Source organism: Elaeis guineensis, chromosome 15 (genome assembly GCF_000442705.2).
Source record: "Elaeis guineensis isolate ETL-2024a chromosome 15, EG11, whole genome shotgun sequence".
In the NCBI taxonomy this organism is placed as follows: Eukaryota; Viridiplantae; Streptophyta; class Magnoliopsida; order Arecales; family Arecaceae; genus Elaeis; species Elaeis guineensis.
The window spans coordinates 71,305,579-71,329,789 of record NC_026007.2 but is presented as its reverse complement, the minus strand read 5'-3'; the positions used below and the strand labels follow the sequence as shown (position 1 = coordinate 71,329,789).

Here is a 24,211-nt window from a genome sequence, read left to right as displayed (position 1 = left end):
TCTGAATCTGATTCGATCTTATATATATATATATTGTTCAAATGTGAGTTGGTTGTATGAAATATTGGCCTTATGGCCTTTAGACTCAATTAAAGCCTCAAGGGCTGAAGAGTGTTAGTAGGCTATTGTTCAATGTTTCTATTTTCATTTAGAAAATCTTATTTAGGTGGGGCAGATATACGATCGGATAAACCAACACCCAATCGGGTAGGATATAGGTAAAAAATATGTTGACCCACCAGGTCACGAGTCAGGTTCGGATCAAAATGTTGGGATATCGGGTGGGGTTGTCGATTAAAGCCTCAAAGGCTAAAGAGTGGCAGTAGGCTATTGTTCAATATTTCTATTTTTATCTAAAAAATTTTATTTAGATGGGGCAGATATCCGATTGCATAATTCAATGCCCAATCGGATAGGATATGGGTAAAGAAAGTATTGACCCATTAGATCACGGGTCGGGTTCGCATCAAAATATTAGAATATCAGATCGGATTCGGATCAACCCAAATCCACACCCGATCTGATCCATTGTCAAGCCTAATAGGATGTCATAATTTTTTCACATGATATCACAAAGAGAAAAAGATATTTTCATTGTTAAAAAATTTATAAAAATTTTAAAAGATAAAAATACTCCTATCAAAATTATGACATCTTATGTAGGATGTTATAATATCGACATAGGATATTATAATATCGACACAAGATGTCATAATTTTTTTAGAAGAGGAGGAGCATTTTCGTCATTCAAAATTTCAAACAAAAAAATAGAACTATGGACATTAAATGCACATTGAAATGCAGTGGTTATGTAGCCCAATCAGATGGTGTGGTATATTTTTCTACACCATATGCAGTGTACAAAAAATTTCTCTTTATTAAAATGGTGTGAAGTATTTAGTATATTAAATATTGTAGTGGTGCAGATAGCTACTCATACTTTTTAATAGAGAAAGCCTTCACCTTTCATCCTATAGTTAATTAACATTTCATTTATATATTGTCACGCCCAAAATTTAAGACATAACACAGTCATGCTATCGAAGGATACCACCCTCCATAATACGAAGCCTATCAATTATAATCAGCTAAAATCTAGTATAAATAAAATTTAATAAAAAATTTAATTTCATCATTTATCAAATAATTAAATCAATATTGGTTCAGAGCATCTAAATCCAAAATCATCTATCAAATCCATATTGTACAATTCAAAAATAATTGACTACAAGTCTATAATCATCCTATAAATTATAATTCAGCTGCAAAATCTCCAAACTCGCTAGCATAGATCCTCAAGCCTGGATTATCCTTCATTCTTAATTTTATTCATCTGGACAGAAAAAGAAAAATATATATATATATGAACAACACCAGCTCAGTAAGTAAATTTTATACATTCTTATCTGCATCAAGTATAAGTTTATACATGCATCAATAAATTATTTCGAGAAGATGATTATCATCAAAACATAAAATCTATATAATAATAATATATCATAAATCAATGATGCTTTTGCATATGTATAAATCATGTATTTTATATAAATATAGTTTTTAATATATTATATAAATAAATTCATAAATCATATTAACTTTGTATGTAAAGTCATATATCATTTGTCATTTTGTTATATCACAATTCTTAACAGTTCTATCAGACTAAATGCTAAGGTCACTATTATACCCATGACAGGATCATAATCATATACCAACTATTATTATCTATTAGTAGAGTCATGTGCCAACTACTATTATTCGTTGGTAGAGTCGTATACCAACTACTATTATCTGTTGGTAGAGTTGTATGCAAACTACTATTATCCACTGACAAGATCGTGTGTCAATTACTATTATGTATTAGTAAGATCATATGCCAAGTATTAATATCCACTAGTAAGATCATACATAGCCATTTGAGAGTTTTTTATCATATTTCTTAAAATAAACATTCTTAAATCATATTTTTTCGAATCATACTTTCTTAAATCATATATAAATAAGATACTAAATAATTTCATAAAATTTATGATTCATAAATAATTTTTAATAGTAACATAATCATGAAATTATTCTTTTTATGATAAAACATAAATTTTATAAATATGGAGTTTATATTTCATAGACAGGTCATGATTCATGATAAAATATTTATAGGTTCACTATTTTACAATAAATCATGAATTTCATGATTTATATGCTTAATCCTTATTTTATGACAACACAAAATATAGAATAATTTTTTATAATAAAATAATTGATAATTCAAAAAAGAAGTAAGAAATGTCAGACTTACTTACCTCTTCCGCTTTAGTCCTTCAAATTTTGCTAGATAAATTTATCGAACCTATTTAATATATTAAAAGTATATTTAATTTCTATTCGATAAATTCAATCATAAGGAAAGAAGACTATAGATTGGATGGTCAGTTCGATAGATAGCTCAGATGCTAACATAATTTAGGATCTTCTAGATGAGGGTCAAATCTAGATGATTCGATCAAGAAATTATAAAGCGTAGATTGGAATCAAGGCCAAGATCGATTAGCTGAGTTCATCAATAGTGGATTTCAAAGGTATTCGACATGGTCAGGGTGGGGTTTGACATCTTGTATGGATATCAAAGTGATTCTGGACTTCTTTAGACACATCATCTCAAGTTTATGTGAGGGTTCATAGATCAAATAGAGAGTAAAGAGAGAAAAACTCTAGAGAGAGAAGGAAAAAAAAAGATAAAAGAGAGCATGTTCTTTCTCTTTTTTTTTTTTTCTTTTCTTCTCTTTTCTTCTTCTTTTCTTTTTTCTTTCCCGAACAAGAGACGTAAAGGGGGCCAGTAGCTCATGCTCCGACGGTGTGTGGTGGCACGGTTGAAGGTCTGGCAATGGACGATAGGATACGACTAGCGATGGCCAGCAGTGGAAGGCCGACAGTGGCGACCGACCGGTCAGAAAAAATCATGAAAAATATGAAAAATAGGGATCCGATCTCTTTCTTAGATTTTCTTTGATGGCCGTTCATTGACGGCCATAATATCACCATTGAGGGTCGTGGGGAGGCCGAGGGTCATGATTCAAGGGTACAGCACCACGTTGGTGACGTCAATGGCCAGAAAAAGAGAAAATCAAGGGCCAAAAAATAAGATATTCTTTAAAAATGGATTTTCATCAAAGTTGGTGGTCGGTGGTGGGGCTTGGGGCCAAGAGAAGATGGGGAAGAAGGGAGGAGTTGGGATTGTAGTCTTACCTCGGCTTGATGACGTCTCTTCTTCAATTTCCGACAGGCGCAAAAATAAGAGCCCACAACTTCAATGGAAGAACCCGAAGAGAAAAAGAGGGAGGGGGCCTGTGTTTGCCGTAGATGGCTTTGGAGGAGGGAGGGGAGAGGGCTTTATAGATGATCACCTAAGGTTTTGAAGCCCTAGGAGTCTGATTCGATGTTGGACTCAACGGAGAAGACTCCCTTCGGGAGTCCTCACCTTAAGTTTTCTATTTTTGTCACTTTAAGATTCGGATTATCACATATATGGTTGCTGCTCAAATCTCATGTGAAGTGGGTCATAATAATATTTAACTATTATTTAATTGATTTTTCTCTAACAAGTTTAATATATCTAAGCAATTTATTACCATATATTTCTTATGATTTGCGTTAATTAATTATTCTTAAACCAATTTAATTCGAAATAGTTGATGGATTGATAAAATAAATCCTTCATCCAAACTGTTCATCCTACATTAATGAAATTGGATCAGACGCCTGGGGTGCAATTTCCTAACCAGATTCGAACATAGATTCCATTGTGATTGAGGCAATTCCTTATCCAATATGATCCGCTTGCAAACCTTTTTTATCTTAGCATTTGAAAACCCAGAATAATAAAATCTTAGCCTTTGCTAACTCACCTCATATAAAATAATGTATCATGAGATACTAGCTAAACAACATAATTCCATTTCTACTTTAAAACATCAAACAAGTGGTTTAGCAGATAATGATAAAATATCAAATTAGCAAAACTTGATTTACATGATACCAATAGCTTGATTTCTATAAAATACATTTCAAAATATCATCTAAATAAATTGATTTCGTGGTATGTATCACACATCAGGACAAACAATTATCTTAGCACATATTAGAATTGCAACACATTAACTTCTAGACCAAGAATCAAAAATAGGTCTGGTCTAGACCAAGAATTTTTTTAAAGATTTTAGTTGAATGTCCCGAGTAGACCCAAGCATATGTGTATGTGTGTCTGTGTGTATAAACTCCAGCCATGGCCATAACTGAAGCATGGTTGCATGTCGCAGCTATCCGATTCGGAGACACGATTCATGAACAGGGAGTCTACAAGCATACGCTACGAACCTTTGCCACGGTCGGCTTGTTGCTCTCGTCGAGTAAACAAAAAATATAAAGATGGAAAGCCCCACCACTTGGCTCCTCTGGAAGAGACGAGAAGAAATATGTATAATTCGATAGCTTCCTTCCTAAGCCCTGATCCTCTGCCTCCAAGAAGGGTTCGATCCCTCCTCTTCTCCCTCGAAGCCTTTAGAAAATGGATTGGTACATGCCATTCTTATCCCACTGATCTAAGTTATGATTGATTTCAACAGATTGATTTCAACATATTCCAAGTCGTATGATCCATGGGCATCATGGAGGCAAACAATCCGTTACCTTTAGAGACCAGTTTGATTCACATATCTAAGAAAATAATTTTTGCATATTTGATTAACCATCGAAATATGATGTACTTGAGGGTGATTTATATTCTGTTTGATTGTGCATCTATTTTTTTTCAAAAATATATATATATATATAATACTCAAAAAAAAAATTTATATTATTTTATCTAAAATTTAAGGTCATTTAAAAAAAAAAAAATTATCCTAATTTCTAACTAGTGAGATTTGAACTTTCCATATTCTACATGAATATTTTTTTCATAAAATATGAGAATCTTATTACCATAGAAAAACTTAATTTTCATCTCTTTTCTTTAAGAACTTCAACCAAATATGAGGTTTTCTTCATTTTTTATTTTTACATTGATCATACTTTCCTTGCAAACCAAATGAGTCTTGAGAGGTAACTATTGAGAAAGCTTGATGTATTAAAAAGAAGTGGTGTTCAGTGGAGCGATTTTGGCATTTGTCAATCCGTTGGCACGTGTGAGATACAAGAATTGCTGGTACAATAGGAGGCAAAAGAAGCTAACAGATGCAACAAAAATCAAATGTGAGAGCTCTTTTAAATAAATAGATAAAACAGTGTTTTAACCATAATACCCCGATCACTATCATATAAGCTTGCTGTTCAATCACATCTATATCGTGCATATCATATGGCCATGCACCATATTAATTTTTCTGATTTATTTTTGTGAATCGCTCCATCGGGTTCGTGAGATGCGCCAAGCTAGGAAGAATTCCTTCCTCGCTCACGTATCTTCTGCGGAGGGATGAGAGACCGAAGACTTTATTTTTCAGAACCTCATCAAGGGACCAAGAATAATGGGTCATTCACAAACCGGCAGCGTGCATGGCCCCTTGATCGAGATGGAGATTTTGGGGGAGAAGGCGAGCGGTGATCAAGGTGGAGGCCATGGCCGAGAGGACATTGAGAAAGCGATCGAGGGAAAAAGCCTCTCCATCTCTGGCCAAGGTTTAGATGCATAACGCGGTTATCTCGTGATATACTTGCTTCTGCTCCAAAGCTCCCTAAGTACTCGGAATTTAATTATATCCTAAGCTCTGATTTACCAGCTTAGTTGCAGACCAACTCAATAATATTATGGCACATATCCATGAATAAAATAATTTAAAAAAAAAAAAAATCAAACAAGTCCTAGCTCGTCAAAAAAATATCGATGGGATGCTTTCGAAAGATGGGGACGATGTCGTCACAGATGGCATAGGTGGTGATACTGTGGTTCTACAACTCATCGGTGTTGTGGAAGTAGAGGCAGCGGGGGGCGATGCTAGTGGTGATGACGAGGACATCAGCCATAACGGCCATGGTGGAGGAGCGAACCTGGAAGGAGTAACCGGGCAAGCCATGAGGCCGACGGAGGTGATGGTCTCAATGACGATGTGGGTGTGAAGTGGAGCGACCTCAGCTCATGAGCTCGAAGGCCAGGATGCCCTCGAAGAAGCTGACGAAATCTCGAGATCGGTGGCGGTAGTGAGCTGGCCACTGACAGCGATGTTGTCAGCCATCCAGCCCTCGAACTTGATGAGCATGAGCTCGGCATAGGCGGCGTAGATCATTGTCAGTGTGGGTGATGGGGCCACCATGGATGACGCAGGGGTGCGTACGAAGAGGCTTGGAGGCAATAATGGAGTCGTGCACGGTGAATGTAGGAAAAGCTCTGAGGAGGCCAAGACGGAGTGGGAAGGGAGGGGACGAAGAGGGGTTATCGGAGCGTTTGGCTCCGTTCACTCGGGAGATAAGGCGGAGCGCTTGACCAAATTTACTTCTTTTCTGCTCCTTAAGGGGCGTTTGGTATTCTTCTCCGGGGGTATTTGGCAGCACACAATCCTAATAAAATTATATATAATTTTATAATAAATAATTAAATTATAATATTAATTTTATCATTTTTACAAATAATATTATATTATAAAATTATATTTTAAAAAAATTAATTATTTAGATGAAAATAACTATATGATTATATATAATCTCGTAATTCTGTAATTACGTAATAAGATAATTTTAAAACTAAAATATCTTCATCAAAATAAATTAAAATTTATATAAAATTATAAATAATTTTAATTAATAAAAATATAAAAAAAATATAATGGATGATTCCGACAGATGATGCCATCGAAAATAATTGGTCTCAAAATTAAGTTATCCCTCTAGAAAATAGATAATAATTAATAAATAAGAATGAAAGTTTTTTGAGAAAATTAACTTATATTTTATATAATCTAAATTGTATATTAAATACTATAACATAGGATTCTCTATTATTTTATCAGATAATCATATTTTCTCTGCAATCATATTATCATAACAATATTATCTATGTAATACACCAAACATCTCTTAAGAAAAATTCTTTGTACACCACCTACGGTGTAAAAAATCTGACGTTGAGCGCATTGTCTCATACGATTGGACCATGTAATCATTATTTTTCAATAAATATTTAACATCTAATTAATACCGATAATTCTATTTTTTCGTTTAAAATTTTGAATGATAAAAATATTTTTTTAATAAAAAAATTATGATATAAAATTATAATTTCAAGATACCATAATATATCAGTACAGGATATCATAATTTTTTTAAAAAAATATTTTTATTATTTAAAATTTTAAATAAAAAATAAAATTATAAATATTAAATATATATTAAAAAATTATAATTTTATGATCCAACGGATAGATCTGCATCGAATTTTCTGCGCCACGAGCGGTGTACAAAGAATTTCTCTCCTCCTGAGTCTATATCATGGCCAGAATGTCCGTAGGCCAACGTATTATGGGCTCAACCGGCATACCGGGTGTAAAATATAAGTTCTTTTATGGCACGTTCCAGCGAGCTTGGTTTCTTCTCCAAATGAGAGAGACAGACATACCTGATGAAAATTGGAGTATGTTTATCAAATTATATTAAGAAATACAACTATTGCCTATATCCACGTGCATCGCACGTGCCCAGGTCTTTTCACCGACTATATATAGTTACTCATATTTTAGCTAAGTACACAAAGCTTCGTGGAAATCCTGCTCTGAGGAATAGAAACAAGAGGAGTCAACGAGCCATAAATATGGTCCTATTTATCAAGCCGAGGACCGCGCGTCTTCTCACGAGAGGGTTGCACGTGCCAAACATTACAAACGGATGGGCATGGAGATTCTAGGCAACAGAGGGGAACAGGCGATAAGAAATCGGGACAAATCCAGCAGCTCCTGCGTCCTCTCCGCTTTCCATGGCCCAAGCTCTCATCTCCTTCTCGCTCATGCGTCTCTCTCTTCCCTCTTACTATCTCTCTCGAATAATCCCACATCGCACAATTCTGATTGTTCTCCCTCTTTCTCTTTGTGCAGATGCCACTGCCGCCAAATCCGCGCGAGCTCGCGCCCTTCCTCGGCTGCTCCCCTCCTGCAAGGCTTCTGAGCTCGTATCTTCCTTCAAGCGTGGTTGTCCCCATTGTAATACTTAAAACTCCCTTCTCCTTCATTTATCAATTAAGTGTTCTTTCCTTATGTTTTCCTTCATCTAGTTGAGAGGTGACACTTCTCTAATTACCATGATTGTTAATTTGGCATTTTATTTGTGACTTATATGAGACAACAAAGTTGTGAAAATTCTAACTTGAGGGTTTCGGTTACAACTTTTTTTTTTTTTTTTTTAAATGCTGGTTATTGGAGTTTTCTTAGGGGGCTTCTGCCATTTTCTTTTAGTTATTGTGATATGGGAACTAATCTGTGAACTTAAAATAAAGGGCAGTGTGGGATTAAGTATTTTTAAGGTTGGTGGGAACCCTCAAGATTGAGACCTTCCCCAGAATTCTCCATGAATACCTACATTCACTCCTAAAAGTATTCTCTATTTTCACCTATGTGAACTCAACTTAATATGGAATACTATCACTTTGATGTTACCTTCTTCTGCTCAATGACAATGTCTATAATAAATTTCTAATTGAGTCAAACAGCACAAATGAAATTAATGATTCTTTTTTCCCCTCCTTGCCATGCGTGATGCCATATTGAAATGCTAAATTTGAAACTAGAACATAATCTGATTGTATAAGTTAGAATGCGGTTCTACCTGCCTTTATCATACTGAGCAAAATATTCTTTTTGGTAAAACGACAGATGCTTAATTGTTCGTTTCTGCTATTTGCCTCAAGTTGATGTCTGTTTGTGTGCATGTGCACTTTAATGCCTTAATTAAATGTGAACTTTTGCTCATACTTTAATGGCATATGATATTTTTAAACCCTCAGTGGCGATTGCCTTCGTAGCCTTGTGTTAGGCAGAAATATCTTCTATTTCAGTTCTCTGTGGTGTAGTCCTGGATTCATCTGATTAATAAGTACTTGTGGAATGGAATTGTTAAGTTTAATAACAAGCGCCAACACAGGGAGCACAATCTACTATGTTAATGAATATGAATGACTAGCTGGCTTCAGCTCTGCTCACAAAATCAAAATGCTAAGGAAATGACATTTGTCATAACCATACTACATGTTTTAATGTAATCTGCACCTCATGTTGCAAAATGCCTAGAATGGGTTTCTCTTGAAGTGCTTGTGGCCATATATTACCTCAGTAAAAAGAAAATATTTTCAAGCAACTTCAATAGGACATGGACCTTTGTATATGAGCTTTGGATCTTCTTATGTGGTAGGTTCCCTTGTTAGTCTTCATGCCATAATGAAATAATGATATAGACTCTTAAGTTTTTAACAATCTTCCATTTCCTTCTGTGCTTTATAATGATTTAATATTTGCTTTTGAAATATTGGAAGAAAAGAGATTAATTTTATAAAGCCAGCCTAACATATTGTCCAAGCTGGATACAAGGTATGTTATTTGTTATCGTATTGTTAAAATCCTTACTGGCGATGTATACATGTCCCAATTTTTTAGTTTCATCAAAGTGAGACTGACATGATGTTTCATACTGACTTCATGGCGACATCTAAAATGTGTTTATGTAATTTTATATGTCTCCTCTTATTCATTCTACCTTGTGAATGCTTTTTGCTTGCTGATGCAGTGATGCGAGGATTAGGTCCACTGTGGTTTAAAATCCCATTCTGAACCAATTATGTTATTTCTTTTTTTTTTTTTTCTTGAGAATTATGGTGAAATCAACACCAAGTGGAGTTATCCTAGCCCAACACTTGGGAATCACCTCCAAGGTTCAACCGCTGGGCTATAGCCAAACTTACTATTTCTTAGATTTATGTTTTTCACCAGATGTTAGAATTTAAAGAAAATTTTATCTTGACCCTATTGGACAGATGGGTTTCTGCAAGATGGTTGCAATCATGACTCAGAATTTGTTCCAAAATTCAAAAAAGATTTCAGAACTTTGGTTACCAACTCAGACTGAGATATGAAACAGACAAATACCCTGTTTCCTGTTTCTTTCCAGGGAAATTAATTTAGGCCAAAACTGGAACTTCAACTGACATTATAGACCAAAACAGGTGTACGATGCTGAACCATACTGTACCGGTAATTGACCGGTACAGTGCCCCATACCACTACAAATCTTAGTGATAACTGTCCAAATTCAGTCTCCCAAATACTAGTTACTTCAGCTAATTGTTTTGAAATGAAATATGTTGGACCCTGTACGAACAATAAGTGCTCCCTGATACGGACTTTAAATAATGCTGTGTTATTTGCTCTTATTCTGAGAGAGCACCTTGCATAGTGTCCAAAGAAATACAACAAATACATCTACATAGGATGTGAATTGTCGGCAGTTGGCCATAGACTAATATTCCCCCTTATGTTTGTGCAGTTTGTCAATGAATATTTGAAATTCTTTTGGGAATGCAGGTGATTGGGTTGGTTTGGGTTGCCATATTGTAAGGCAGTTGGTTTGGACAAGTCTTGCCTTATGTAGATCTAGTCATGGAAAACGGAGGAGGAATCAAATACTAGGCCATGGATGTGCTATCTTATTGTCTTTTTGTTGCACCCTTCTCTTGTTTAGACATTTCCTAGAGTAACCTTTTCTACAGTTGGAGCCCAATTTTTGCCCGAAGTGAGCACTTTATTTATCAGTATATATTTTTTTTTGTGCTTCCAGACATGCATGGTTCCATGCTATATTCTTCTGGTTTCATTTTGCACGATATTACACTGCCAAGGACCTATTAAAGTGATTCTAGATGATGGAATTGAATGCATTGGACGATGGACAAGCTAAGCTTTTCCTCAGCTATATATTACTGTTAATAGACATCATCCAAAATCAAATAGCTAAGCTACTCAGCCTTGCACTAGAATTTATTTATTTATTTTTGTCTGTTGTCATAGACATTGTTTGCTTCATGTTGCCTGTTATCATATCACCTGAATGTAGAAGTGCATAAGGTCATGAGATATTTGGGGCACTATATATCTATTCCATCAGAAAAGACTGTAATCTCCATTTCATTTTAGAAATCTTTAGTTAGAATATTGGTTTGTTTTCTAATAGCTACTTATTTAAAGGATATGTGTTTTGTTGCATTGTAAAAAATTGTTTGATACTTTTCTTTGGAATGTGCATCTTTGGTCTTTTTATTTTTCTTAATCTCGTGCACTTAAAATGCCAGATAATGGCCTGACTTTTATCTATTACCCACTAATATGAACAAGAAATGGGCATTATGTTTCTTTTTGCTGTTACATAACAGCATTCAAGAATTAAGCCAATGTCTATTATTTTAATGAAGGCATTTGGTTTCAGGTTTTTGGATTACATCTAGGAAGAGGAAAAATGTATGCCAAGCAATGTCAGTTTCCATCAGGTGTGAGCAGGGTGCAAAGAAGAACAACAGATTGGATGTATGGCTGGGTCGCCTTGCAATGGTTGGGTTTGCAACAGCAATAACTGTTGAAATAGCAACAGGAAAAGGACTTCTAGAGGTATGAGCTTTATTAAAGACCAGAAATATGAGGGATGTCAAATGACATTATGAAACTTAATGAAACTTATGGAAATGCATACATAGATGCTTTAGTTATTTAAAATTTAGAGAAATGTGAACTTATCTCTTAGGCTCTTAATATATCTTAGAGATCTCTATTCAGTCATTTATCATTGTGTTATAGATTTCTTCTCATTTTCTTGGAACTGTAAGATGGTGATTTATGTAAATTACATGCTTTGTTTCTGCAGCTGTTTGTAATCTGTTGAGTAAGACTATGTTCTTAACTGACACCTTGATACATTAATCCTTTCTATAAGATTCTCTAATTTTATAATACATTTCTCATGCAACATATAACAGGACAAATCTTCCTAGATGATTTTGCATGATTGCACTTGGCTATCTCTTAGCGTCAATTTTGAACAAGACCTTATTTATTCATATAATATGTCCTATATCTACAGAACATGAGGTTCTTGTCCTCCAAGATTCCTCCATATTAGAACATATTATTCATTCGTATTCTCATCTTGTCACAGAAAGCTGCATCACCTGCAAACAAGATACAGGATTTGACTTCCTATAGATTCATAATAACTTTATTCAAAATGTTTTAAAGAGATAACGGCTATTTGTTGATTCCTGTTATATGACAAAGACAAACTGCATCTTCCAAATTATTTTGCTGGATGATGTGTCACTAAAACTCTCTAATATTGATAAAGCTCTTCAATACACCAATCTTCCTTACTGCACATAGTTGCCTTTTCATGGTACTTGAGTATGCTTTCTTGAATAGTTGAAGTCTACCGGGGAAAAACAAAATGATTTTGGGATATATGTTGTCCACCCTCTCTGTATCTTTTTGTCATGCGTAAAGCCACACTTGGCTTCTTTTTATTAGGCCAGAAGGAGACAGAATGAAGTAGGAAAGGAAGCAGGGTTAACAAAATCACTCCATCCTAATAAAGAGCATATGACATCAGCAACCTCAATGATACTTAAGTAGCTTTTATGGATTTGTTGATTCTATACTCTATTAGAAGACTGGTCTGAAATACTAATTTTGTTAGAATGCTTCTTTCAGCAATTCATCTCATTTTATCTTCTTCTTCTTCTTTTTGACAAAGGGTTGTGACCACTAAGGCAAGCCCCATGTCACAGGCATCTTATTCTGTCTTGCTATTCTTCACCACAAAATTCTATTATTCACAATCTTCATGCATATAGCATGCTTTTCATTCCATTTCTGCCAGATTTTAGATTCTTGGTTATTTTTTCTTGCATTGTAAGAAGTTTCTTGCACTTCATGTTTGGCCTTGTTTATTTTTTGCCTTGTTGTTTTTGCCCAAGTAATGGCTGGTTTCTGTTTAATTAAGATGTGGTTAGAAGTCTGAGCATCACTTAAATTGGTTGCTCCATGACCTGCGTCTTTATGTGATTGGATCAGAATTGTAGCGATTCTTTTGATAATTATATCTCCTGTTTTTATTACTAATGAGAATATAAATTGGTAATGAGTTGTTTGTTTTGCAGAATTTTGGGTTCACTACACCACTACCAACGCTAGCATTGGTTGTAACGGCACTAGTGGGTGTTCTGACAGCATTCTTTATCTTTCAGTCTGCCTCTCGAGATTGATTGCTCTTTTAAGTGTATGTATATTTTTCAGTTTAAAGGTCTTCCATTTCATCATTGTTTTCATGCTGATGTATTAGCTTCTTAATGACAGTTTTGTTATGTAAGGAAGATGGTTTATGTAATTTGTGGATCGTTTTTGGATGCTTATTGTTTTGGAAATGGCTGAAAATTGTCTGGCACTGTGCCATTGTATAGCAATACATATTCCAAAGTTGCTATATTTCCTACCGTGCAAAATTTGTATCTCTTTGTCATGATAACTTGAATCAAATGCAAACGTTTAAAAAGTTTATGAGCTTGTATCTTCTAAGGTGATTTCCTGGAATACTGCCATGCGAAGATACCAGCCCTCACATCTGGTAATGTAATTAATTCCACTTTCAGCAATGACAAGTTGATGGTGGTGTAAGCCTTTTGTTTTTCTTTTTCTGAGGTTAAAAGATTCTGGTACGTTCGTGATGGTTATTGCTTATTGCAACTGTACGTTCATGTAATCTGTACTTATACACGGGAATATCTGCAACAACTTGATACTCTGACTGTTAACTTATTTTGAGTTTATGATATTGTGGTCTATGAGACAAGGAAGAGATTTATTTGCTCCCCCTTGGCAGGGGACATGTTGGAAGTGCTAACGTGGATGGTTAGTGAACTGCTGTTTCTTCTTGGAACTACTCTGGTATATCTTGTAAGACAGAAGCAATAGCTATGGTCAATGGACATCAACAGAAGCAATAGCAATAGCCAAGGAGTCTAATTAATGACAGATTTTGAATCTTACCATATATATATATATATATATGTGTGTGTGTTGTTTTATGAAAGAGTATTGAAATGTTATCAACTCAGCTTTTCAAATGAGTTTTGTTGTACTATCTGGAAAGAATATATTTTATATTAAGTTATATATATATATATATATATATATATATATATATATATATGTGTGTGTATTTTATGAAAGAGTATTGAAATGTTGTCAACTCAGTTTTTAAATGAGTTTTGTTGTACTATCTGAAAAGAACACCTCTTAATATTAAATTATGTTATTAATGTATGATATTATTATATTTTTATAATTAAAATTTATTTATATAGGTAGTTGAGATTATGAAATGAATTTAAAATTTGAATGAATATTATTTTATTATTTATATATAATTTTTTTTAATCTGATCAGTCATAAAAAAAATTATTTTCATACATTCAATTTCATATAATGTATAAATTTTTATTAATTTAATAAAAAATATTAATTTAGAGAGAAAATAAGAATCTAAAATCTCACTTCAAAAACTTTGCGCGTTAAAATATTCGTATAGGGATATCGATTGTAACGATAGAATAAAGAGATCAGCTGCTCCTCCTCCTTTCTTCCTCTTTTATTTTTTTTATTTTTTATTTTTATGCAACAATCGCACTGCTAGGGACCCTTAACTGACAAGTGGGCCCCCGGTTGTGTTTCGTGGGGCCTCCGTATTGCATGCGCCTGGTGCAATTGGACCGTTGTTGACAGGGTTGACGGTGGGACCCACTAAAACTAAATACACGTCACTTCCAAGAGCCAGAGGCGACGCGTAGCGCACCACCAACATGATCCCGCCGGATAACAACAAGAAAACGAAGCTTCGACGGCGCTGCTGCTACGCCACCCTCACTTTTCTTTTTCTTTTCTTTTATTTTTCTCCGCAACTCGACTTCCCCCTCGGGTCTCCACTCCATGCCGGCGTTGAGCTCATCACAATTACTCGCACAATTTCTCCCCAGAACCCTAATAAAATCCCCCAAACGCCTCGCTCTCGATTCCTCCGTCGAATCCATCTCCTCAATAATCCACGAAGCCCTCCTTTCTCTCCGTCCCTCTTCCCCCTCTCCTTCCATCAATCTAGGGTCAAGGTTTGGTTCCGATCCTTCTGGACCATCTCCGTTGGTGGCGAAGCATGGGTTCTGGGTGGTGGATTGATGTCAATCTCCCTCCGGAGGAGAATTCAACCCAAGAAAATTCAGGCATCGATGTCAATCTCCCTCCGGGGGTGAATTCATCTCGAGAAATGGAAAGAATCGATGTTCATCCAGCTCCAACGGTGACTTTGCCCCAAGAAATGGGAGGAATCGATGTGGATCACGCTGCAGCGGTAAATCCGCCCGAGGTGGAAGGAATCGATGTTGATAATTTTTTCCATAGAAACCCCTTTCCGGAGATGAATTTTTGGGAAGACATGGGAGGCTTGGATGACTATTTTCCTCAAGCGGTGAATTTTCCCCTGGAGATGGAAAGGTTCGATATAAATCTTCCTATAATGGTGAATTCATCTCCAGAGCCGGCGGGAGGAGAAGCATCCGGCGATCCTCTTGGTCTCTCCTTGTCATTCAATTCCTGCCCTGGAGCTGGAACCGAAGATGCCCCGAGAAGAATTGAAGTAATTGATGTGGAATCCAGTGGAGATGAGCATGATCGGATTCCAATGGATGTCGACATCGATATCTTTAATGGATTTATCGATCTAACGGCGGACATAGGGAATGCAATGGCGGTATGTGGTATGGAGAACGGTGAGAAGGAAGGGATTATGGAAGACGATTGGCTGTCTTTCGATTTGATCAGTTTGCTGAGAAACCGAGCAATGTCGATGAAAGTAGAAAAACATTGTATCCATTGCAGAGTAGAACTGAAGGGCACTGGCCCTCAAATGCTTGGATGGATTGGCTTCAGCATCGAAGAGACCGGGACAGGAGTATAGCAGTTGATCTAGCTCCCAAATATGCTGTTTATAGAGATGAATCTGGGGATAAAGAAGATGAGCCTGGAGCTTTATCATCGGATGTTGAGCAGGAAGGGCAAGACTTGCCAGGGCCATTCTCTGATGCCATGAAAATTGTCGAGCAGCGAGTGTTATCCAGAAAGACTCAGTCTGGAGAAGCAAACATTCTGTGGAAACCTTCAAATGATCGAAATCGCAAGCAGTTGGCTCCATCCCTGAAAGATCTTAGCTTGAAGGTTCTTTCCAAATACAGTGAAGAAATCCCATCTCTTGAAGGAATTTATGATCCATTGAAGCACTCGATTGTCTCGGTGCTGTGTAGATATGGGACGATGAATACTCATGTTCTTGGTCTCTACCTGGATGAGTCTTCCACAGAAATACACTTAAGCAATTGTTGTTGGGCAACGGAGGAGCAGCTTGAGAAGGCCCTTGCTGCATGTAAAATGGATCAGCTGACGGTATCTTATCCTATCCTACTAAGTGGATTGCATTTCATAATTTGTGATTTCCTGAATCTTTCTGTCAAACATGTAGTATTTGTTGAGTTGGTTTTGAATTATTTTCCATTACTTAGTTTTTTTTTTTTGTTTTTTTCCTTTGGATTTTCAGTCGAGAAGCATCTTACCTAGGTAAATACTTCACCATAGATATCTCTTATGCGAGCAATACAATGCATCTAGTTGTTGCAACAATTCTAAAGCCTTTGCAATAAATAACCACTCAGATTGCAGTTTAGTTAGATAAAAAGAGAGAAAACATTACGATTTTCTGCATATTTTGCTCCACATGGTGTTTTATCTGGTACATTCTTATCTTTAAATTTCTTATTTTACAGCTGAAAACATCTGTTTAAGATGAAATTGTTATTTTCTTGTGGTGGATCAGGTGGTGCAACTTGACATCTGTGGGCGATGTATGACCGATCATGTATTGCAAGCCATGTTGGTAAAGGCACCAAATGGTTTGCCATCATTGACTAGGATATCTCTGAAGGGTGCATGTCGTCTTTCAGATGATGGATTGAAGGCGCTTGTTTCTTCGGCACCTTTGTTAAGTTCCATCAATTTGGGACAATGTACCCTTATCACTACAGCTGGAGTCATCAGTCTAGCTGATAAGTTGAAATCAGTATTGCGAGAACTGTACATTGATGATTGTCACAGTATAGATGTTATGCTGATTCTTCCTGCACTGAAGAAGTTAGAGAATCTAGAAATTTTGTCAGTAGCAGGAATACCAACTGTTTGTGATGGTTTTGTCCGCAAACTCATGCCTGTTTGTGGTCGGAACATGAAGGAGCTCGTCTTTGCTGATTGTCGGTAAGCTTCCTATCTCATAACTTATCCGAAATAATAGAGCGATTTTAGCTTAATATTTGCTATTATTTCGCTCTCTTTTGCATATTATGTTGGCTGCATTATCATGTTTGATAAAATGTTTTTGATATGTATAAATATATACTTAGATATCTGTGGATGTATATGTTTGTATATAGTATTTCACAGAAAGTCTCCCAGTTATTGCAACAGGTTTTAAGATTAATTCCAGCGTATGCTGAAATTTTCTTTTTCCTCTTTTCTTTGTGTGCAGAGAATTGACTAATGCTGCCATGAAAGCTATTGGGGCATATTGTCATCAGTTGTGCGCTCTGGATCTCCGGAAGCTGCATCGTTTGAATGATACTACAATGAAATACCTAGCTGATGGTTGTAGATCTATTACAAAACTCAAGCTTTGTGGCAATACATTCAGGTTTTCTTTATCAACGTTATACATTTATTAATATGATTTTCCTTTTTTAATGCAATAATTTATATTGTTTTCATATGTTGTTATCTTGATGTAAGGCCAGTTATGTAGAAAATGATGCTCCCTATATGGTATGCGAGAAATCGTTGTCACTCAAAAAAGATACTGACTTTAATTTGTGCATCCTATATATGTATTTATGCACATTAGCAAGGTTGTCTATTGCCATCTGTTTTTTATCACTAGCTCACTGTATTACCTTTAGAACCTCCAATAGAAGAAAATTATTTTTTCCCCAGATTCCTTGGTAAACTAGCTTGGTAAATTGCCTGCAAAACATAAAGGTAAGGTAGACTGCCATGGGGCTCAGACTTAGGTCAGCTGATTGGAACCCACTCCTGGTCAAAGAGGTCCAGGTTCAAACCTGGATGGTAACATTCCTTCCATGTCTCTTAAAAAAAGGAAAAGAAAGGAAGATTAACTGGTATGAAAGGAGATTGATTTTTCAGTGGCTATTTCTATTTCATTTGTAATAGGTTACCTTTTACTATCATTAGTAATGATAAGTCAATAAGACAGGAAAAGCAAAATTAAGACAATATATGAGTTCATAAAATTCCATGGCACCACTCAGCATACATCCTCCCTACTAGACTAGACAGCCCTGAAACTCAAAACCAAAATGCGAACCAAAAGTCTACTGACAGTTGATACAAACAGAATTACGTTATGTCTTTTGCATTTCTTCAGATCCAATTATTTATAGTCTTAAATAGTTCACTAGCTTACCTTTGTGCTTAGACAACACTAGTCCAGCACAGTAGAAAGAGCAGGGGTTGTTAGATAGCATGCAGCAAATTTCCTTGTCTGCATGTATTTTAATATCCCAAACAAGTAGCATTTATCATGAATGTGATGACAAGAAGTCCATTCTCATACAAACCTTATCGTCCATCATTATTGCAAAGATTGTAAAATGTTAAGACCATTATTACAATTAGGAGGGTTAGATATTCCTGGGACCTCTTGGCTTCTGAATCAGTTCTTTTTACCTATTGTAGCATCCCCCTTTTACGGATTATGTGTTGTATCTTGGATGGGAATGATTGCTCCAAGGATCATTTATAGTGGAATTTACCATCACTTGTTGCATTATATTATCATGCTTGTGTTGACCAATTTGAAGTGTGGACTTTGTTGCTTTTGTTGGTGTAATTTATGATGCAGTTCGATACTTTCCAGCAGAATATGCTCGAGTATTTACCGTAGTATATTATTCAGCATATTTATTAACATATGCATCATCTTTTTAATTGTATTTGAGTTGATTTTTGGGTATGGAAATTTTTAATTGCTTTGGGGCACCACGAGCCTTGCCATGTCCAATTGACACCAGTTGTGATTGAGATTCATTTTCCTTTTTGATTTCACTGCATATGTGAGAATTTATGGTTACATTCTTGAAGACTTGCTTGTGACAGAATAAATTTTGCCTCGTTGTTTCATCTTCTTGCCTCCTAGTGTTTTCTGTTCTATATCAAACCACCATATACTCCTTTCTCAACTGTTTCATTAATGATTGATAAGTTGAAAGGCAATTGTATGACTTCCTTTTTCTGTGATATTCTCATTATTGCTTGTGTTTTTGATCTCTCAGTTGTATGTGTATCTTTGGTAGAATTACAAAGGTTGAGATGTTGCTAATGATAATCAATTGATATGTTGTTTAGCAAAATAGAATAATATAACCGCTTTAAAAGACTAGTTATCAGGCTCAACATGTTATACATCCTTTTGGAGATCTATGTGATGTTGCAAGTACTTTAATATGCCCTGAATAACATAGATAAATATCCTTTTAGCCATTTATCTTGACCTATCAATGCCTGAAGTTGGTCTCGAGCTTATAAATCTTGTTGAGAATGTGCTTTAACCATATATGAGATATGTTGATGCTAATGATGCTTATCATGTGTTTCTTCCCATTTCTTCCTATTTTATTCTTTCCTGGTTTTATTACTGTAATGCTTGTCCTTCTTTATAATCTACCTTGCTTCTTTTTTTTTCTCAGTTATCATACAAATGAGTCCTGAGGCCAGTGCATAACGTTAAAGATGATTTGGGAATTTGGTTTCATCAATTTCCCCACTTCTTCCTGCCAAAGAAATGGGAGTTATTAGAACCAGCCAATTAATCTTAAATGGTTCTGAGATACCATTTGCATATTTAGTGTCCTTTAGACATTATTCTGCCTCCTTTTGCTTAGGCTAGCTAATTTCTAATTTTCCCACATAGAATTTTGTCTTTCATGTGACATTTATTTGCAGACTGCTTCATATTATTGTATATCTGGTCCGCATGATGCCAACTTTGTTTGCATCCTTATTTTTCCCAATCTAACTATAAAATGTATTTTAGTCATTCACTTCTACACCATGCATAGTGTGGAGTATTAGTGGGTCTGAAACACATTGATGATGTTTGAGTTTTATCAGGAGTGTTCATTGTGGCAAGTAATTGTCAATTATTCTAGAACTAATCCTCTCTCAAATGTCAGTGATGAAGCAATTGCTGCATTCTTGGAAGCATCTGGACAGTCACTGACTGACCTTTCCCTCAACAGTATTAAAAAGGTATGGCACGAACTTCCATTTTAGCGCTTTTTGGATTTTCCTATAGGATTGGGCTTGCAGGTTAAATTTGTCATGATGTTGCAATATGATGGATGAATTCAAACACTCATAGTGCTTAAATCAGAAATAATCAGGCTGTAATGCAAAAATTTCTTTTGCACTATTGCTATACATCCTTCTTAAATTTTTTCTTGTCACCACAGCCTCCACGCTCCATCATATCCTTTATTAGTCAGGTGCATATAGTTTGCCCTTGTGATGCCAATTTTGATGGCCGTATTCATAAATGGTATTTCCATTGTGACCTCAGGTTTCACAACAAACAGCCATATCTATTTCTCTGCACTGTTGTTTGAAGTTGCGCAGTCTGGATCTATCCTTTTGCCGGAACATAACAGATGAAACACTTGGTTTGATCATTGACAGCTGCGTCAATCTGAGGATCCTCAAAATATTTGGATGCAGACAGGTATATATGTCCATTTAAGAGCTTTTTTCTAGTTGGCAACCTATATCATGTAGTGTGGACATTTGCCTCCTAGTGGCATCATTGAATGAATGCCTTTTATTTTCCCCCTGCTCATCAGTTCGTTTATCCATTCAGAATGCATCCATGTGTTTGAAGGTTGGCATCTGCTTTTCATAAATAGGTACTGGAGTCATTTCTTAATGGAAAACTGAGTGTATACAAAAATGTTTCAGGAGCCACATTAGGGAATAGGGATTCTGTTCGCATCTGGTTATGTTCATTCTAGAGTTCCTCATCGATGAGTATTATTTGTAAGGCTCCCGATAACTACACACACACACACACACACACACATATATATATATATATTATATTTTATATTATATATATATATATCCTTCTTGATCAAAGAATTTTGTTGATCCCTGATTATAACAATAAACACCATGACTTTGCATTTCAATCATTGCTCATTCAGAGGACAAAAGTTTGTGGTTTCTAGGCATAATTGGAATATTCAGGACACTGGGTTCTGTTAAGGTTTAAGTCTCTCTCTCTCTCTCTCTCTCTCCTCTCTCTCTCTCTCTCTCTATCTGTTTTACCTTTATGAATTTTTTAAATTTGATTGATTGCGAGGTATATGTCTGATAATAATTTTTTCTGCAGATTACAGAGATGTTCCTGGATGGTCATTCCAATTCCCAAGTTATGATCATTGGACTGAAGGGGCCAATATTGGAGGAAATAGAGATGCCCAATTTCATATAAGCTGTCAAGTCCTTTTGTGCAATTGTACCTTTGTGCATATTTGTACAATTCCTCATTCTTGTTCAGAACATAGCATTTGCATTGTTTATACCTCTTGTCCCGAGACTAGTCCAATAACATTCATATTGAAACCTGATGAAGGTGATTGGTATTTGTAAGAAAGAACAAGGTTAACTCAATCAAAAGGGGGAAAAAAAAAAAATCAAGTGCTGATCTGCAGCATTCCTTGTTTGTGTCTGTGGTTGATGTTTATATTTCAGGTTGTAGACCAGGGTGCACTTGGGTTTGGCTTGATCTGGTTGCCAGATCATTAATGGGTTTAAGTTGGTTCCAGTCCAAAATGGATTGTGATTCTAGAATCATATGAGCTAATAGTTTCAATTTGTAATTCGTTTATTACTTTGTTGAGTTTTGGTTGTGGTGGACCTACAACCAAAGCCTGCTGGCTTGTTACATAGCATATGCTGACCATGCTTTGCTGAATCGGGGTGCCTAACCACACTCAATGTACCAGACATTATGAATCTTGTTAAACAAATAAATTATGAAGGCCAGAGCGAGAAATCATAATTGCCTTCCATGCAGTTGCCAAAAAAAAAAAAAAAAACAAGTGCAAGACCTGGTATTGTTGTTGATATTGTTTTTTCATATCTCTACAAATTAGTGAAGTAGCATGTGTAGATTGACGTTGTTTAGTTTAGTTCATATTTCTTCTTGGATTTTTAAAAACAAAAATAGAAAATAAAATTTATTTTTCTTGGATTTTTGAAAACAAAAAACAAATACATTAGCTAGCCTCCATGAAACTCGGAATACTCTTATCCTTTTTCCCCAATTTTCTCCCTTTCAAGCCAATTAGCATCAACTTTAAATAAGACTTGTGGTCCATGGCTAGCCAAAACATGATGCAGATCAAAGAATCATAGAATCGCTTAACCTTTATTACTGGCTAATCACCACATAATACTTGCAGCAACAGCTATACAAAGAGCACTTTAATGGAACGCATGCAGAGAACTGTGCCAGTCGCATTACGTGCATGTCACTGCTATGCTCGTAGTTCTCCTTGTGCTTGATCATGGACCTCCCGGCCCTTCTCACAAGCACATGGTCCGACAGAGAAGACGAATCTCTGAACCATGATCAGCCGCTGCTCAATGCATGCCTAGTGGTACACGTGACTGCACCGTGGCAGCACGTGCACCTCTTCTCTCTCTGCCAGCTTCTCCAAGCATGCACATTGGTCAGCTACCAGATTCACATGGCCTAGCTTTAGTATGTGGGAGAAGAGTCATATATATATATATATATATATGACCGACTTTTGGCTCGCGTAGGATCAGAACTGTGGATGATGGATGAATTTGATGAGGAGGAAGAAGAACGACACTATGAAATAGATGAAGAGAAAAAAGCACAAGAAGTTGATCAGGTGGCCGGAGGCTGGGGAGATGGGAAATGTGACAAATTTAGGTGGAAACAGCCTTCCCATGGGAGTAGTGGTAGAGAGAGCAAGACATCTTGGTGATGATATGATGAGGGAGAGAGCTTCTGTAATAGAAGGTGGCGAGGAGAGAGCAATCATTAATAGTGATGATGTGATGAGAAGAGAGCTAGCTTCTGTAATAGAAGGTGGCGAGGAGAGAGCAATCATTAATAGGTGCATGGCTCTCCAAAAGATCTTGATGATGATGTGATGGGCCGCTTTTTCACATGTCTATTTATTTGGACACCAGGAAGCCTGAAGGCATTTTATTCATCCGGGGAAAGTTACATGTATCTGATCAGCAAATACCAAAGTACTGAAATCAGATAAAATACACTTCTACTTTTATCTAATGTCCATGCATTATTTGAGTAAATGAGTCCATTCATGAACAAAATTCAATAAATAAACACATTAGCATATGGCCACCACTTCAAAACCGTCCGATTAATCTACTGTGCATGATGCAATTCTGTTTTAATTTACTGTAAAATCATTCAACTCGCCAAAAAATCATGCAACCAGTCATCAAGTTATCCTGCAGTTCAATAAATCATCACAAATTTGAGCTTGATGTGATGCATGCATGCCCGACAGTAGTCGGTTGCAACGAACTGAGCTGTTATTTGATGTTTCTTTGTTCCTTCATAGATATGAAAGCATGGATTTTGCTGTGTTGCTTACTGTCTTAAGGTCTGACTGCAACCGTTCCCATATCATGTAGGAGTGACATGAATTGGTCAAAGTAGGACAGTGCCAGTTCACTTTGTCGAATTAACAAATGAATAATTAGATGCTAGCTTGGATTTTAGACTTGTTCCCACAAACTGCATTACAAAGTTATCGGTCTTTTGCTAAGACTTTCTCTAAGAATGAGATAAAAAGTTCGATTCAGCTCTCACATACAAAAATCAAGTACCAGATTTTTATCCATCTTGATAAATTGAACCTTATTTCTGGAGCCAATGTAGTTTCCTCTTACACATGCTTCTCTAACACAGATGCATTATACATGCTAGAAGATTATCTGAAATACAGATTTGTTAAACCAGGTGCTTGGACACTGCCTAT

General features: G+C 35.9%; 2 protein-coding genes across 2 annotated transcripts; both read left to right on the top strand.

Moving 5' to 3' along the window:
* Positions 1–7,831: 7,831 nt before the first annotated feature.
* Positions 7,832–13,490, top strand: LOC105058632 (stress enhanced protein 1, chloroplastic). Its single transcript, XM_010941615.3, has 4 exons — positions 7,832–7,988; positions 8,073–8,177; positions 11,446–11,624; positions 13,166–13,490. Exons 1-4 carry the CDS (start codon positions 7,955–7,957, stop codon positions 13,268–13,270), a joined length of 423 nt encoding a protein of 140 aa, XP_010939917.1. The 5' UTR covers positions 7,832–7,954; the 3' UTR covers positions 13,271–13,490.
* Positions 13,491–14,971: 1,481 nt separating this feature from the next.
* LOC105058631 (uncharacterized) lies at positions 14,972–21,879 on the top strand. Its single transcript, XM_073249667.1, is given in 7 exon segments — positions 14,972–15,862; positions 15,865–16,493; positions 16,921–17,354; positions 17,626–17,787; positions 20,342–20,417; positions 20,728–20,886; positions 21,553–21,879. Coding segments are annotated over 7 exon segments (2,214 nt in total). The 5' UTR covers positions 14,972–15,210; the 3' UTR covers positions 21,655–21,879.
* The last annotated feature ends 2,332 nt before the right edge of the window (positions 21,880–24,211 follow it).